Raw genomic sequence first — 16,648 nt, 5'->3', positions numbered from 1 at the left:
ATTACACTAAAATTAAGATCTTCTGTTTATGAAAGGGCATCATAATGAAAGTGAAACTACAAGCCATAAGGTGGAACAAGATATTTGCAACACATCAATCAATGAAAAACCATCATCATCAGGAACATATAAATACTTGGCTCAAAATCAATATGAAAACACGGAATGATTTAACAGAAGATAGGGTAAAGATATGAATAAATATCTTTATTTGGGAGGAAATGAAGCCCAATAAACCTAAGAAAATAAAGTAAATATTACTTGTAATCAAGAAATAGGTTTATATTTGCATTTATATATCATTTTCTACCTGCCAGAATAAGAATTTAAAAGCCTGAAGTACAAGTCTTGTGAGGATGTAAAGTAAGGGAAACTTTCATATTGCCAGTATGAGTATAAATCTGTACAACCACCTAGGAAAATATCTTTGTATTATTTAGTTAAATATATGCTCTCCTAGGTATATAGTCTAGTCTAGAGAAAGTTGTGCATATGTGCAGCAGGAAGTATATACAAGGATAGTGTTAGTTGCAAAAAAAAAAAATTAGAAAAAATCCAGTGTCCACTAATACAGAAAACGACTCTCAATTTATAACTAATGGAGACTGTAGCATATTCATACCATGGAATGATTTACATCTTCATGCATCAACTTGGATGAGTGTTATGAACATAATGTATAAAAGTAAACCACAGAGAAGAACATGTACAGTAAGATTCATTCATGTAAAGTTCACTAGGTGTACAAAACTAAATGATATAGTTGAGAGGTACATACATGTGTGGTAAGAACCGAAGGAATGATAATATTTAGGGTGCTGGTTACCTCTGGGGGCTGGAGAGTGGGAGGAGAATGGAATCATGGGAGACTGGGGATGTTCTGCTGTTTTAAACTGGGATAAGGGCTCACAGGTGCCTGAATCATTGTTAGTGTTCATACTATTACATATGTTAGAAATGTTCTTCTGGTTTTATGTTTAATTAAAGCAATATAAAGTAGAATACTTTCTTTCTGTAGTCACAGGCTAGCCGTGTCTGGTCCACAGGAGAGGTGATGAATTTAAGAGAAGCTGCCATCAGGGAAGTTGCTTTTTCATTAAAAAAGAAAGAAAATGATGGGTAAGCAGCATCTTTTTCACACATTGTTGTGTCTTACAAATTTTTGTAGGTGATCCCAAGGCCCACTGCTGGTTGACTTTGTCACATATGAGTTTCAGGAAGAAGATAAACCATTTTATAAATAAGTTTATGCAATGCTAAGTAGGCACAGATAGCTACTACCCAGTTATTAAAGTGGCGAAGCGAAAAGTGATATTGTTTCTTTAAAATAAAAAAAAGCATTTTATGGAATAGGGAATGTATTATACTTTTATGGAAACAGGAAAATAGTTTACCTTTTCAAGGTAAATATTCAAGGAAACATTTTACCTTTCAAACTTGATCTCTTTTCAGATGTCTTCTAACTTGACTCTCAGATTTTTCTTTAAGCACTATCTCTTCCCTTCAGAAGTCTCTTGATTTCTTAGATTTCTGCTTCACTGAGCTTCACCAGTAAATTACTTCATACATTCATTATTCTTTGCCTCTGTTTTCTATTTTTACTCAGTTTTTAATTAGATTGTGTCCCTTAGAGCTTTGTACCAGAGATTTATTCATCAGTTATGAACATTTTATCCCTCTCAACTTTATTAGACTCTTTTATAAACGTAAAAAGTCTTCCTTTAAAAACAGATTATTAATATTTTCTAATCCTTAAACTTTTCCTTGAAATTTGAATGTCATTTGTGTTTCTCTTCTGATGTCACCCTTCTTGAATGACTGAGGAAGAGCAATCAGACAAGATGATTATGTTTCTATTTCCCATTCCCCTTATTTTCTACATTTACAGATTGTTTTGTGTGTTTAATTTTTATTACATAGTGTTAAAACATTAGCTAGCAATTAAAGTCAAAACTTGCTACTCTAATTTTTTAAATAAAGTCAGTATTTCATGAAATTATGTTTCACATTGTTTTTCTTAGTGTTTATGCTAACTGCACTATGCTATTCAAGTTCCATTTCATGACATATTCTCATGTATAAGTCTCTCAATAACATGTCACTCATAAATTAATACCTCCCTTCTTTGTTTTAATAAGAAAAATAAATTCTATTTCCCGAAAAACTGCTTACACTTTCCCAACAACTCTATATGGTATTAATAGATATAATCCTTCCTGTTTCATAGGTATTGATGTTAAATGGTTGTTGGTGGTGGTTTAGTTGCTAAGTCGTGTCTGACTCTTGTGACCCCATGAACTGTAGCTTCTATCCCTGGGATTCTCTGGGCAAGAATACTGGAGTGGGTTGCCATTTCCATCATGTTTGCTTATTCTGGAGATTGAGAGCAGGGCTGCAGGTTTAGAAGGGATCAAAATAGTTATATTTTTAGTAAATCTTTAAATTCATTTATTGTTACGTTATACGTTTCTGATAAAGGTGTTTTTAGAACCTTTTAAAATAAGCATCAAATTGATCTTCTGAAAAAGATTTTCTTATCCTCTCCCCTGTATCTGGACTTGCCTTGTAAATTTGACCCTCAGAAAGAGTCATTATTTTCCTCACTACTTTCTGATTGTGGTTTGCTTTTGGTATGTTCTCATATTTTGAGGGAATCCATTGACCTTACTAGGAAAAGTACTATCAGGATGCTTGCCTGATCTGACTCTTGTTTTATCAAGTGGAAGGAAAAGTGCTTATTTAACCAAAAAATTGAGTAAGCGTATAATACTTTCCAAGGAAGAAGAAAAAAATAAAAAATCATGTTCTTTGCAAGTACTTCTTAATCAATTTGAAAGTCAGACAGTCTAATTTGCCAAAGATCTCTGCTAAGATAACTGTCTCTGCTGCAGGTGCCCAGAAAGACTAGAGTGAAATAATTCACCTGGAATCCACTTTTGGGATATGCCTACCTGTTTCTCACCAAATCAATGAGAGAACCCCTGAGGAGAGAAGATCTTTGGCATTTCTCTTGGATGCCCAAGAGGTCACTCAGATGCCTAAGCACATTCTTTACAAATCCATATCTGTGGCATCATTTATTAGACTCCCCTGTGTAAGGGGGGATGCTTTCACACTGGTGCTAGCCACCTTCTTTGACTCTCACTTTACCTGGCTTCTCTGTAATCTCAGCAAAGTCCTGTACTACTAAACTGGCACAAACCACCACTGTCCTACAAGCAAGACTAACATAAAACACTCAGGAAAAGTCTCAGGTTCAGAGGCTAACACCTGTGTATTAACTCAGTGTTCAAAAGTAGTGTTACAGCCCTAATCCTCAGGCACAGAAATTCAACTGTTAAACGAAATGATTTTTCAGAATCATCTGGCTCTTGTGTAGTAATTCTGAGTTGGGCAATTTTACTGTACTGAGTTTCATCTAAGACACCCTGCTATTACCAGATACTTCCTGACTTTCCCTTCTATTTCTGATCACAAAAAAGGTGGGGGCAGCTATACACTGTGTTCCAAAATTACTTGATCACGAAGAGCATGTTTAGTCAATAATGCATTAAGAATGAAGGTGAAGAAATCACAATTAACAAGGAGAAATGTGCCTGATTGGTTTAAAGGTTGGGAAAAACCTGTGCTAGCTTCTCATCTTGAACTTATTTTTAATGTAGCTCATGCATGTCCAGTTCACCTACTTTTCTCAGAGGTCTTGGAACTTTCTAAACCAAGCCGTAATACCCATGGAATGAGCAGCTGCCTTATAAGGATCATCTGCACAGATTTTTAAGATACATGTATCAATATGTAGATCTTACCACTGTTGCCCAGATTCATATATACACAGATATAGATCTGGGCAACAACGGTGTAAAGGGAGGATGTTATAGTAAGATGAAAAATGAATTCCTAATTACTTTTATTTGTTAAATTCCCATATTGGTATCCTATTTGTTATCCAGTTTATGCATGATTTTAAAGTAATCAAACCACTGAGTTGTGCAAATATTAATCTATCCTATTCCTTATTGAAATAATTTAAACATATCTGTGAAATAAACATTATTGCTAATTAGTAAATACTAATGAAGGTAGAAAAGATTAGCTTTAAGTGATGAAATTTGATATCAAATATGAAAATAAAATCTGAATTAATTATGTGCTATGATCAAGAACGACTGCTGATCTTTAATTTTACAGATACAAAATATTTATCAAATTCAAAGTAGCTAATACAAGTACTTTTGAACTTATATGGTGAAGTAGTTTCCTTCCCTGACATGGAGTTTGTCACCCTAGACAAGTTCTCTGTTGGTGCCATAAGAATCCATGAGTTAGTAAAAAAAAACTGTCTGAATATTAAGTATAACCATAACAGCAGAAAAAAGGCATCCATTCATCCCTGACAAGTCCTAGCCTTATTCTAAAGATCAGAGATAAAATCAACCAGTAAAATCTGATCCACAGAATTTCTGTGACTCTCAAGTGACTTGTTTTCCTTGGGAATTAAATGTTAGAAAATATATATGTCTATATTAGTCCAAAATAAAGACCCATAATATCTAAAACTGGCCATAACAACTTCTTTTGGACAGCTTGTACACAGGAAGAATACGTTGCTATATAAAAATGACACCGAAAATGAGGAAATATTGCTGATTTTTATAATCGTTGACAAGGAGTGAAAGTACCATTTTTTGAAACCCAGGTAGAAGCCTCATTTTTATCACCTGCCAGAAGAAAAACAGCTTTCATAAAATTGAGCACCTGTCTACAGAATTCTAAATCTGTGTTTACATGGATTTAGAGACCTGAGGTAAACCAGTGGACAGGAAAACTCCCTGGACAGGATCTAGGGGGAATGAACAGAGCCTGGGTCTCACACGTCCTCACTGTGCCACACCTATGTCGCCACAGCTTCCCTCTAGCTCAGTGGTTCTCAAACGTCACCTTGTAGCAGATTCATCGGGAGATGGATCGACGAACACAGCCTGGTGGCCTCAACCCTAGAGTTTCTGATTCAGTGGCTCTGAGAAGCGCATCCAGGAGATGCGGCTCCATGTTGTGCTGCAACTAACATGTCCTCTCTAGGGGAAGCGGATGCCAGGGGACCACACAGCAGAGAACTACTGCTCTGGTTTAAATTCTGCAAGAAAGAATATTCATTTTTATGTAAGAGTGCTTCTATATGTAGGCTTCTGTGCCTTGGGAGAACTGAATATATTGAAAAGTCAACTAGACCATTTGTTATAAAATGTGGCCACCTTTTGGGGCCCACAGCTCTAAAATCCGCTCATGGGCGGGTGGGGGGGGTGGGCCCCTCTCATGGAGCTCTGGTCGTTTTACTTCAGCTTCTGTGCTGTGCTGTGCTCACCTGCACAGCAAAGATTAATTTCGTTCTATTGAACCACTTGTGAGTTGGCTTTGCAGCATGTTAAGAAAGTGCCCTTCTGTTTAGGGAAGCTGGGAGCCAAGAAACCAGGTAGAGACTAATCCTAAAACCACATGCAGAAGATGTTAAGAGGAGGTTGGGGCTAAATCAGGGCAGGGGCTGTTATTCCCTGCAGTCAGCCTTGCCTGGGTTCAAATCCCCTGGAGACTCCCCAGTTGTCAAAGGATTGTGAAGGGAGGGAGAAAACAGACACATTTGCACTTTCTACTTTTGCACTGTGGATGACTCACTGACTTGAAAATGAGACTACAGGAAAGGCAGACCTGGTGGCAGGAATAACAGGTTCACTCCATTGCCAGGAGCAATTGGTTGGTAAAACAGTAGAAGAATCTGAGGCTCTAGAACTCAAGAACCACAGCTTTTCTGTATTAACTTAACGGGCAAGGAGGGAGGACAAGAAGTCTAGATTTTACTTATAATAACTAACCTTTATTTGTGCTTCCTGGATGATATTTTATAGAGAGACTGACTAATGTTCTATACTTCTATCAAGTGTTGCTTTGTACCCCTAGGTGAAGAATTAGTTATGCATCAACTAGATGCCTCAAAGTAACTATTAGATTAAAAATCTACCCTCAACTTACACTCTAATCGGAAAATTTTTGGCTGCTACCATTTTAAGGGCAACATGTATCCAGGAAGCTTCATCCCCCTTTCTCCCGCTTCTTTTTACCCAATATCAAACCCAAAGTCAGTCAACTCAAAAGAAATATTTCCAAAGAAATACTAAACCATATGAAGAAAAAAGCATGATGCTAAAAATTAATTTCAAAAGATTCAATCTCAGATGAAAATTCAATCCTCAAACCACACAAAAGATTATGGAGCCACATTTGCATTTCAAGGTATCTCTTAGACTTGTTTACTTTGTCCATTTTCTTTAAGTTGCTCTTTAGAGAAACATATACATAAGCCATTATACTGAGAGTTGTCAATTGAAGACAAGAAAGAAAAGGAGAGATAAGTCTTAAACAATGTTTGGCCAAACCTTTAGAATACTGGACTGTGAAATGGAAAGAAGGCAACATGTAAATCAAGTCAGTTTGCTTAATAGTGGGCTTTAGCACTGCATCAACACCACAAGAGACGTTTCTTTCAGAATTAAGCAATTTTATAAAAAGAGAACATTCTTACCCTCATCCTTCCATTCCTTATTGCTGGCCCATCTTCTGCTAATCTCAGCACATACAAATCCATTTTGTACTCCCTTCCTCCACGAATGCTGAATCCAAATCCTTTGGCTCCTTTCTCCATGTCCACAGTGAAATAATCAAAATCCTTTGGGGTTGGGGAGAAAATGGAATGAACAACTGTTTAATATCAGAGAAGCTTCTGCGCTCAGTCCCTCTGTTCTCCTCTCTCATAGTTACTGTGATCCAACTGACAAGATATCGAGAGGAGTAATCTGACTTCAAGACAAAATTCCAAACGTTTGAGCAGATCAGAACAGTTTCCTTGGTCATTAAAAGAACTGCTGCGTAGCTTGTGGACTTTAGTTCTTACCATTTATGTGAAAACATGTAACTACTGCACATAGGCCTCAGTGGTATTATCTCTCTGAATTTTCTCATTCATTGCTGCTGAGCACCATAAATAAGAGAATTATAGGTCTGCTGATTAGAAAAATGAAATAAACGTAGTGGGGTCTTTGAGGTACCTGGGGCTGCCTGTAGTCTGACAGAGGGAACTGCCTGGTGTCTGGGGAGTGCTGCCTGTAGTCCAGTAGCGGAGGCTGCCTGTAGTCCAAGGGTGGGGGCTGCGGGTAGTCCCCTCCTGGGGGTTGCCTGTAGTCCAGGGGAGGCTGCCTGTAGTCCGTGAATGGAGGTTGTCGGATGTCCGGTTTCACATCTTGCCTCGCTTTTACTTCTGACCTGTAACTAGATGAATGGAAATGATACTTGCTTTGGTATCTCAGGATTCTAAAGAGATTAGAATAATCTTAGGACCTCCAAGCATGTACAGGCCACACCTATTGGTGGTTCTTTTGCATATTCAGGATTACAAAAAGATTAAATAAATGATAAGCATTATTTTAAAATCTTTGACAAATGTCATATTATATACTTTTCACTTGGCCTGTTAAGAAATCAAAGTAAAAGTGACGGTCAGTCAGAACTTTGTGATGGCCAACTTTTTACTTGGCCACTTAAGAAATCAAAGTAAAAGTGATGGTCAATCAGAACTTTATAGACCACCTTCTTTGACTTGGCTGTTTAAAAGCTGTGCCCCTGCAGCTTAACTCACATACTTGATTATACATACCCAAATAGCAGATTGTCTTAATATCAGTAAACTCTTTGAATTTTTCTCTTTCTCTCTCTCTCTCTCACACATATACAGCATTCATTACTTCATGAAAAGACAATTTAAGTGATCTCTAAATACCCTGTGCTGCGCGCTTAGTCTCTTAGTCGTGTCTGACTCTTTGTGACCCCATTTTAGACCACCAGGGTCCTCTGTCCACGGGGATTCTCCAGGCAAGAATACTGGAGAGGATTGCCATGCCCTCCTCCAGGGGATCTTCCCAATGCAGGGATCAAACCCAGGTCTCCTGCACTGCAGGCGGATTATTTACCATCTGAGACACCAGTGAAGCCCTACAAATATCTAATTAAAGGTTAGTTTAACCTGTTAGCTTGAAGAATTTTGAGTATCTTACAGAGGTTAAGGGAGTGAAAGTAAAGTATAATCACTAACTACAAATCAGGCAGAAAGTCACTGTTCAGTTCAGTCGCTCAGTCATGTCCGACTCTTTGCAAAAGAGGCCAAAACTAGTTTTTTAGTTCTGTTTTGTAGATCCAACTTGCTCTAAAATGAGGAGTTTCCAGGTCCCAAAAGGGCTGAAGAAGTCAATGCCTACTGTTATGGGATCATTAATAAGATAAAGCAAAAAAATTATTACCATGTGTAGAGGCTACTGAACTCTATAGTTCGCTGCCAATTGCCAGAACAGTGTTCTACATAATGAGCTACTTAGGGATATAGGTTGATTAAAAAATACATTCTGTATAATAATAATTTTATCTAGAGTTAATATGGAGGATTTGAGAAAATGTTTAGCAACAAGGAAAATCTCAAATATCTCAGGAAAATGGGTTCAAAACCAGCAGAATTTTTACCTCTCACCATCTAAGACTAGATGAGTTCTGGTTTTATTTGTTTTTTACTGACTTATGGTCTGATGAGTATTAAACATTTTAAAGAATGACTCCCCTGAACAACTGCCATTAGTGTAATCTAAGATTTGTTGAGGACACACTGACAGGAAATGGCAATAGATGTGTTTTTATTTGGGGCTTGGAAGGGGTTTAGCAATGCAGTTATTTTAATGAAGGCTTAAGTAGTTCCCATTAGTTGCTTAACTAACAGAAGTGACACTTTGCTTTTGCAAGATGCATGATTCAAGCTTCGCTTTATACTTCAGCAAGCTGTCCATTCACCTACTGAGAGTGTGCATGCTGAGAACATAATTATTTAAAAGACGCTTTGCAAAAGACACTTAACTATGCAAATACATGAATTAAACAAAAGGAATTAGATGGTGACATTCATTGGCAGTGTCGATTCCTTTCTAGAAATCGTTTGCTTGATGGTTTAGATGTCACGTTGTTTTAAGCTATAGCACAGTCACTTTATTTTCATTATCTCTGTGGTGCTGGTATGAAATATCCATTATGAGCTTCCTTTCCAAACAGATGTGTCATGAAGTACAGCAAAACAGGGTGAAATGTTAAGAGTCTCCCCAGAGCCTAGAAATAGGGACAGTTAGAACTTGTAACAGCTGCCATCCAAGCCTGCCTCTCAGCATTCAAATTTCATTCGACAGTGCCATGTGTCAGGATTTTACGTTGAACAACACACTGAAGAATTCTCTAATAAGAAAAATACACAAATTTTTATGAGCATTGCTAACTTTTAAGTGAATGATATACTAGTTAGGGCAAAAGTTATTACTCTGAATTTGTGAAACAGTTAAAGGAAAATTCAGGATTATTATTATTTTTCAAAGTCTCTTAAGAGTTCCCTTACTTCAGTTCAGTTCAGTTGCTCAGTCATGTCTGAGTCTTTGTGACACCATGGACTGCAACATGCCAGGCTTCCCTGTCCATCACCAGCTCCTGAAGCTTACTCAAACTCATGTCCATCGAGTCTGTGATGCCATTCAACCATTTCATCCTCTGTCATCACCTTCTCCTCCTGCCTTCAATCTTTCCCAGCATCAGGGTCTTTTCCAATGAGTCAGTTCTTCACATCAGGTGGCTGAAGTATTGGAGTTTCAGCTTTAGCATCAGTCCTTCCAATGAATATTCAGGACTGATTTCCTTTTAGGATGGACTGGTTGGATCTCCTTGCAGTCAGTCCAAGGGACTCTCAAGAGTCTTCTCCAACACCACAGTTCAAAAGCATCAATTCTTTGGCACTCAGCTTTCTTTATAGTCCAATTCTCACATCCATACATGACCAATGGAAAAACCATAGCTTTGACTAGATAGACCTTCATTGGCAAGTAATGTCTCTGCTTTTTAATATGCTGTCTAGGTTGGTCATAGCTTTTCTTCCAAGGAGCAAGTGTCTTTTAATTTCATGGCTGCAGTCACCATCTGCAGTGATTTTGGAGCCCAAAAAAATAAATTCTGTCACTGTTTCCATTGTTTCCCCATCTATTTGCCATAAAGTTGGTGGGACCAGATGCCATGATCTTAGTTTTCTGAATGTTGAGTTTAAGTCAACTTTTTCACTCTCCTCTTTCACTTTCATCAAGAGGTTCTTTAGTTCTTCTTCACTTTCTGCCATAAGGGTGGTGTCATCTGCATATCTGAGGTTATTGATATTTCTTTTACTGATGGTAGTTCCCTTACTTATGAAAGGATAACCTTTGTAGGCTGTATACTAGTATAACTCTTTGTAGCTAGTAATTACACTATTAAAAAGACTTTAGAGATGATAAAACCAGATTGCTAATGGTAAATTCTAGGAGAATTTTATGGTATAAGTTCCAGAATCAAAAAATGCTGCTCATGTGGTAGGGGATATTATGGTGGGATTTTGCCTCACGTGGGCCTTTCAAGAATTGCTTCCAGCCTTCAGCAATGAGTGTACAAAGTCTCTGAAAGAAGTCAATTTCAAATGCTTTCCACTGACCTTGATATTTAAGACATGTAAATAATGATTGCTTTTGCTGAGAAGGTGAACTCTGCTATTTATACTTAGTTTTTGAATATATTACACAAGGGCTCTTTGTTGTTTTCAAAAAGTGCTTCTCCTTGAACAATGTTTTGCTGATGTTCATATCAAAATTATTTTGGTTCCTGAGCACACACTAAAAGGATGTTAAGAGAGAAGTGAATAGAGGTGCGCAGAATGTCAGGAGAAAGCCAATTCAAGAGTAAATAAGACAGGGTAAAATATTCGCTTCTCCTAACTCATGTCAGAAAATTTGCAAGCAGACTGTCATTTTATTTTATCTCACTTCAACATGGAAACTGGCTCAATTTGACATGTAGGTGGGCACTTGTACAAACGAACTAATAGGAAATTCATACTGTGCTTGGCATACAAGTTGCCTTGCAGACATCTGTAGCCTGATCTAGAAAAAGGCAGTTTCTCTCTGACACCATGAACATCTTGAAATGAAGCTAGAAAAATGGTTCTAGAAAAGTGGTTCTGTAAGATTTCAGAATTATTTCATTCATTTGGAAAAGATCTGGCTAATAGCAATCAAAAAGTTAAGCCAGGAAACGTGAGTCTCAGGAAAAGGGCCCTAGAATTGGAATGGGCACGTTCCAGACATTTAATATTACTGAAGCAAAAACAGCTAAGAATCCTGGGTATATCTGTTAGTAATCTATAAAACAAATTGGATCAATCTGTTAATCCCAGAGTTAGGAAATATTTTATCCTGAAGTCAGGCAAAAACCAAACAAACAAAACATCGAAAGGCTGCTGTTTCTGTGACAGGGGGCTGAGTCCCTGTTGTAACTAGTAGCCGATGGGGACAGGGCAGTGGCCTCTCTCCAGTGCCATTCTCCCCGCTGAACTATTACACTCCAGCGATGAGATTACCCACCCTCAGGCCAGAAGCAAGAGCCTGATTCCAGCAAAGTCTAATCCACAAAGGGAAGATGGAATTGTGTCTGGGAAGCTAATTGACAGAGGCAGGGCCAAGAAGCAGCAGCATCTGAAGCCAGCTCAGGAACTGCAGGAGCACTTGGATCCCTCCTCCCAAGTCTAAAATGAATCCCGGGGAAAGTCAGTGTGATCTGTCCAAAGCATACACGGTGAAAGCAAGCACACTGGGGGCTTATTCCCGAGGCAACCAGGACATACTCCTCTTATGGACGCTCGGATTCTTGCGTCTGTATCATTTACTTTCTGGGGCTTAGTCTTTGTTCTTCTCTGGACTATATTAAAACCATAAACAGCAGAGGGCAACAGACATTTACTTCTCTGAGAAAGGAAATGGGAGAAATCAGAATAGGACTGGGCTTCATGGAAAGAACACTTGTGGCACAGGGAAATATTTGCTTTGCAACATTCTGAGTGATAAACCTAGAGAGTTCTGGGACTCAAAAACTGGGTCTCATTTCATCTTCACTAACAGGGGAGGCAGGAGATGGGTAGCAGATGTTCAGAAAACATTAGAATCACGAAAAGGACCAGTGAGGGTTTTGTTTTCAGAGATATCCCTGTGGGTTGTTCTATTTTTCTCCTTTGAAAGGGTGAAAACAACATGGGAACACTTCCTTATCTCTTTCTTTAATGGCTCCACCTAGTTCAGGCTCCCTGTTACACACAAATCTCAAAAGGAAGACAGCATTGATTTTCTACGGTGGCATCCTTTTATTCTGGAAGTTCATAGCACCTGATCACATTTGTTCATGATGTGAGATGGAAGGATCTCATTAGACTGTGGATAGGTGGACATAAGGTAAAATGCAGTGAAAACACTAACTTATATTCATGCTCATAAATTCTTCAGCATTTCCCCCTCCATGCTACCGTTATTCTCTGGGCCATCAGCGACTTGGTGGACATGGTGGCCACATCTAACCATATTCATCTTGATCAGCCTCCAGTCTGCTCTCTAAGGGGCCAACTGAGAGATAGTCTTGCCTTTTAAAGCTAATTCAAGGATATCAGTCCTAAGCTTAAAACCCTGCAAAAACCTCTTCGCTACACTTAAGATAAAGATCAGAATCTATAACATGACTATAGCACCCTTTAGGGTGGGTCCCCCCAACCCATGCCCCTGCTTCCTCACCCCCTACACTGGCCTTATTTCCTCCCTCATGCTTGCATGCTCCCTCCTGCCAAAGGGCCTTACTATATGCTACTGAATACTGTATATATATTACTCTCTTTAATGCGCTCTTCAGCTAGTTAACCCCTTACTTATCTGCAATCATGCACTGTTTACTCAGGAAAGCTTCTCTTATTGTGAAGGACAAACACCTACATTTGCTAACGAAACTATGTTTATAACATATACAGAATCTCGAAATCATGCAAAGGTGCACGTGGTAATTTTTACTTTTTGAAAATCTCTCTCCTGCCTGCATTCTGTCCTGTTCCAAACTCTCTCCTTATACTTCTCTCACTATTCAGAATTAGAAAAAACAGAGGAAACTTTACCTATTTTCATGTCCTTGAGGCTGAAGTGGCTGAGGCGGAGCTGGCTGGGCAATGGGACTGTTGGGGGTGGCCGGGCTGGGCTGGGCCAGAGGACTCTGTTGGGCCAGGGGGCTGTGCTGCTGGGCCATGGGGCTCTGCTTCTCTGAGCTGGGTGCTGAAGCAGGGCTGTTGAGTTCTGCAGTAGGAAACCAAAGAGGCAAAGGAAGTCAGGTTGGCATTTGATAAAGGGCAAGAGGTGGCCAGAGATGGTTCCTCTGCCTGCTCACATGACTCAAGGCTATGGTTCTTCTAGTTTCTGTTAGGCTTTAAGATAACAGCTTAAACTTAGCAAGTTCTAATACTCTCCTATAATTAGTATTCTTTCATAAATGATAAGGCTGCTGAACAAGGTTATGAACAAGAATCTCTCATGTTTTGTCAGAAGAAAAGATTACAATAAAAAATATTAAAAGTACGAAAAATAATTCAAAGGACTCTAAAACATATTCTACTTGTTGTAGTATTACTTGCTGAAGCAAAGCATTTTAGCCATTACATTTTGGTTGTAATGAGAAGTCCTACCAGTATCCTAAAGTTTGGATAAGGAATTAACCACAAGAAAACAAAACACTTCTCACAATCCTTTCTTCAGTTCCTTGTTAATCTTATTTCTTAATAACCCTCTCTGTACTCCATGGTTCTCCAGAAAGAACATTCGACAGAGGAAAGTTAATAAGTTGTTCTTTGTTAAAACTGCTTCTTGGTCTTTCTTGTTAGAGCATCAAATTTTCATCTGAAATTATCTCTCTGTGTTGGACTAAGAGCAGTAGAGACATATTTCATACAGGAAAAGGGGGAAGCAAATCAGGTTTTTGCAACCAATTTTGCTTGAAGTTGACTTCTACTGAATATTTTATACATAATGTTGTCTGCATATAACAGGTTAAAATGATTATTTTTTTTCCTGGGTGACAAAAAAGTGATATATTAATGTTCCCTTATAAACCACTTTCCTTTTTCTTTGCTCCCACCCTACATTAAAAAATTTGTTTTCCACCTGTATCAGCCTTGGCACTATGGACACTTGGAGCCAGATGATTCCAGGCTGTGGTGGGCTGTCGTGTGCTCTGCAGGATGAGTATGGAGAAGCATTCTTGTCCTTTCCCCACTGGAGAGAAGTAGCCTCCCCACCCCAGACATGACAACCAATAAGGTCTCCAGGCATCTCCAAATGCCCCCTGGTGGGACAAGATCATCTCTTCTGAGGACAGCTGTTTTATATTTAGAGTCAGGCAGCTACCTGATGCCTGCTTGTTAGATAGTCCCAGATGAAATCAGGAGATGGAGAAACCAGAGGGGTCCAAGGTGACTGAGCCCATCCCTCTGCATGTGGGACACTGTGGTCCAGTCACCTGTGAGCTCCGAAGACTGAATCCTCAAGTATCAGCACTGAGTTAGCAGCCTCAAACTAGTAATGAACCCACTGTGTCTGGAAATAGTGAATTGGTGGTGAATTTATGCTCAGAATTTCGTTGCTCTTTTACGGCATGGCTGTAGGTTGTCAGGCTTACGACGCCTCAAGCCTCAGGGGGGCGTCCTTGTACAGAGAATTTCAAAAGGCTAGGTGGGAATTTAAAATTCTTATCAGATGCAACATTTTCTAAATGAGCTCTCTTTATACCACAAAACTTCCTAAAGCTTTTCAAAATCAATCTGACTTTGAAGAATCCTCCAGAGCTTAAGTGTTAACATGAAATTTTTTTTTCCTTCAGATTTGTAACTCTATCATCTCTGTTGAATGGGTTCTGGCTTAATACAACCATAAAAACAATACTCCAGGGACCAAAGGGAATGACTGAATAACCTGGTGCCTTGGGATTCACACTAGTTATCTATAATACCATATAGCTTGATCTTGGAATCACTGGTAATGAGTAAACAGGATATGGGTTGCCTCAGAGTGTTACTTTTTGCAAAACTGGGTAACAACTTTGGACATTCTGATATCCCTGACCGCAGCCAGGTGAGCTCCGCGACCCCGGTCAGGCGCTCACCCTCCTGAGGAATGATGCGAAGGGTGACACTAAGGCCCGCATCCTTGATGAGCTTCACGATGTCTGCATGAGGCATGTTGATGATAGACTGGCCGTTCACCGCCAAGATCCGGTCTCCCACTTTTAGCTTTGCACAGCGATCTGCGGGACTCCCATCAATGATGCGTCCGATTTTATGTGGCACAGCTACAAAAACATCCCAAACAGAAAGAGGTATCAGGGCCACTACCAGTGCAAGTTCTGCCTTTGCGTGCCTGCCGCATAGGAAACAATGTGATGTCAGAATTCTGCTTTTTGTCAGTCTCTCGAGACCACAGTCTTTTCTATCAAATGCAGCCCTGGCCACATAGCTGAGATCAGAGTTTCTACAGTCAAGGAAAAATTCAGTGACGGGCCAGTTCCAAACACATGAACCAGAGATTCTCAAACTGAGGCAAATTATAATCACCCCAGGATAAAAAATACAGCTCTTTGAGTCTCATCCTAGACCTTGTGAATCAGAATGTTTAGGAAGAAGGGCAGGATAATGGATTTTTAAGAAGCTCCTCAAGAGATTCCAATACATGCAAAAAATTCAGAACCAGGGATGTAGAATACAGTTCCCAAAGAGCTCATAGTCTAGAGACAAAAATACAGTTTAGAAAAACACAATAAACCTGGGAACTTATATCTCAGTTCAGTTCGGTTCAGTCGCTCAGTCGTGTCCAACTCCTTGTGACCCCATGAATCACAGCACGCCAGGTCTCCCTGTCCATCACCAACTCCAGGGGTTCATTCAAACTCATGTCCATCTAGTCGGTGATACCATCCAGCCATCTCATCCTCTGTCGTCCCCTTCTCCTCCTGCCCCCAATCCGTCCCAGCATCAGGGTCTTTTCCAATGAGTCAACTCTTCAGGTGGCCAAAGTATTGGAGTTTCAGCTTCAGCATCAGTCCTTCCAATGAACACCCAGGACTGATCTCCTTTAGGATGGACTGGTTGGGTCCCCTTGAATTTGGAAAACTCAGCAGTGGCCACGGGACTGGAAAAGGTCAGTTTTCATTCCAATCCCAAGAAAGGCAATGCCAAAGAATGCTCAAACTACCGCACAATTGCACTCATCTCACACACTAGTAAAGTAATGCTCAAAATTCTCCAAGCCAGGCTTCAGCAATATGTGAACCATGAACTTCCAGATGTTCAAGCTGGTTTTAGAAAAGGCAGAGGAACCAGAGATCAAATTGCCAACATCCGCTGGACCATGGAAAAATCAAGAGAGTTCCAGAAAAACATCTACTTCTGCTTTATTGACTATGCCAAAGCCTTTGACTGTGTGGATCACAATAAACTGGAAAATTCTGAAAGAGATGGGAATACCAGACCACCTGACCTGCCTCTTGAGAAACCTATATGCAAGTCAGGAAGCAATAGTTAGAACTGGACATGGAACAACAGACTGGTTCCAAATAGGAAAAGGAGTACGTCAAGGCTGTATATTGTCACCCTGCTTATTTAACTTCTGTGCAGAGAACTTATATCTACCCTCTTCTATTTCACTAAGAG

The 16,648-nt window shown here is 39.4% G+C and overlaps 1 protein-coding gene across 2 annotated transcripts in view; it reads right to left on the bottom strand.

Moving 5' to 3' along the window:
* Positions 1 to 16,648, bottom strand: part of MAGI2 (membrane associated guanylate kinase, WW and PDZ domain containing 2) — a 1,476,322-nt gene that overhangs the window by 126,352 nt on the left and 1,333,322 nt on the right. For both annotated transcript variants that reach the window (XM_068972797.1, XM_068972798.1), the window contains 4 exons: positions 15,106 to 15,291; positions 13,073 to 13,247; positions 7,098 to 7,317; positions 6,575 to 6,718 (listed from right to left, as the gene is read on the bottom strand). In XM_068972797.1, the coding sequence (XP_068828898.1) occupies positions 6,575 to 6,718; positions 7,098 to 7,317; positions 13,073 to 13,247; positions 15,106 to 15,291 (725 nt within the window). The remainder of the gene's footprint in view (positions 1 to 6,574; positions 6,719 to 7,097; positions 7,318 to 13,072; positions 13,248 to 15,105; positions 15,292 to 16,648) is intronic.

Source organism: Capricornis sumatraensis, chromosome 5 (assembly GCF_032405125.1).
Source record: "Capricornis sumatraensis isolate serow.1 chromosome 5, serow.2, whole genome shotgun sequence".
Taxonomy (NCBI): Eukaryota; Metazoa; Chordata; class Mammalia; order Artiodactyla; family Bovidae; genus Capricornis; species Capricornis sumatraensis.
This window is presented reverse-complemented; position numbering and strand designations above follow the sequence as displayed.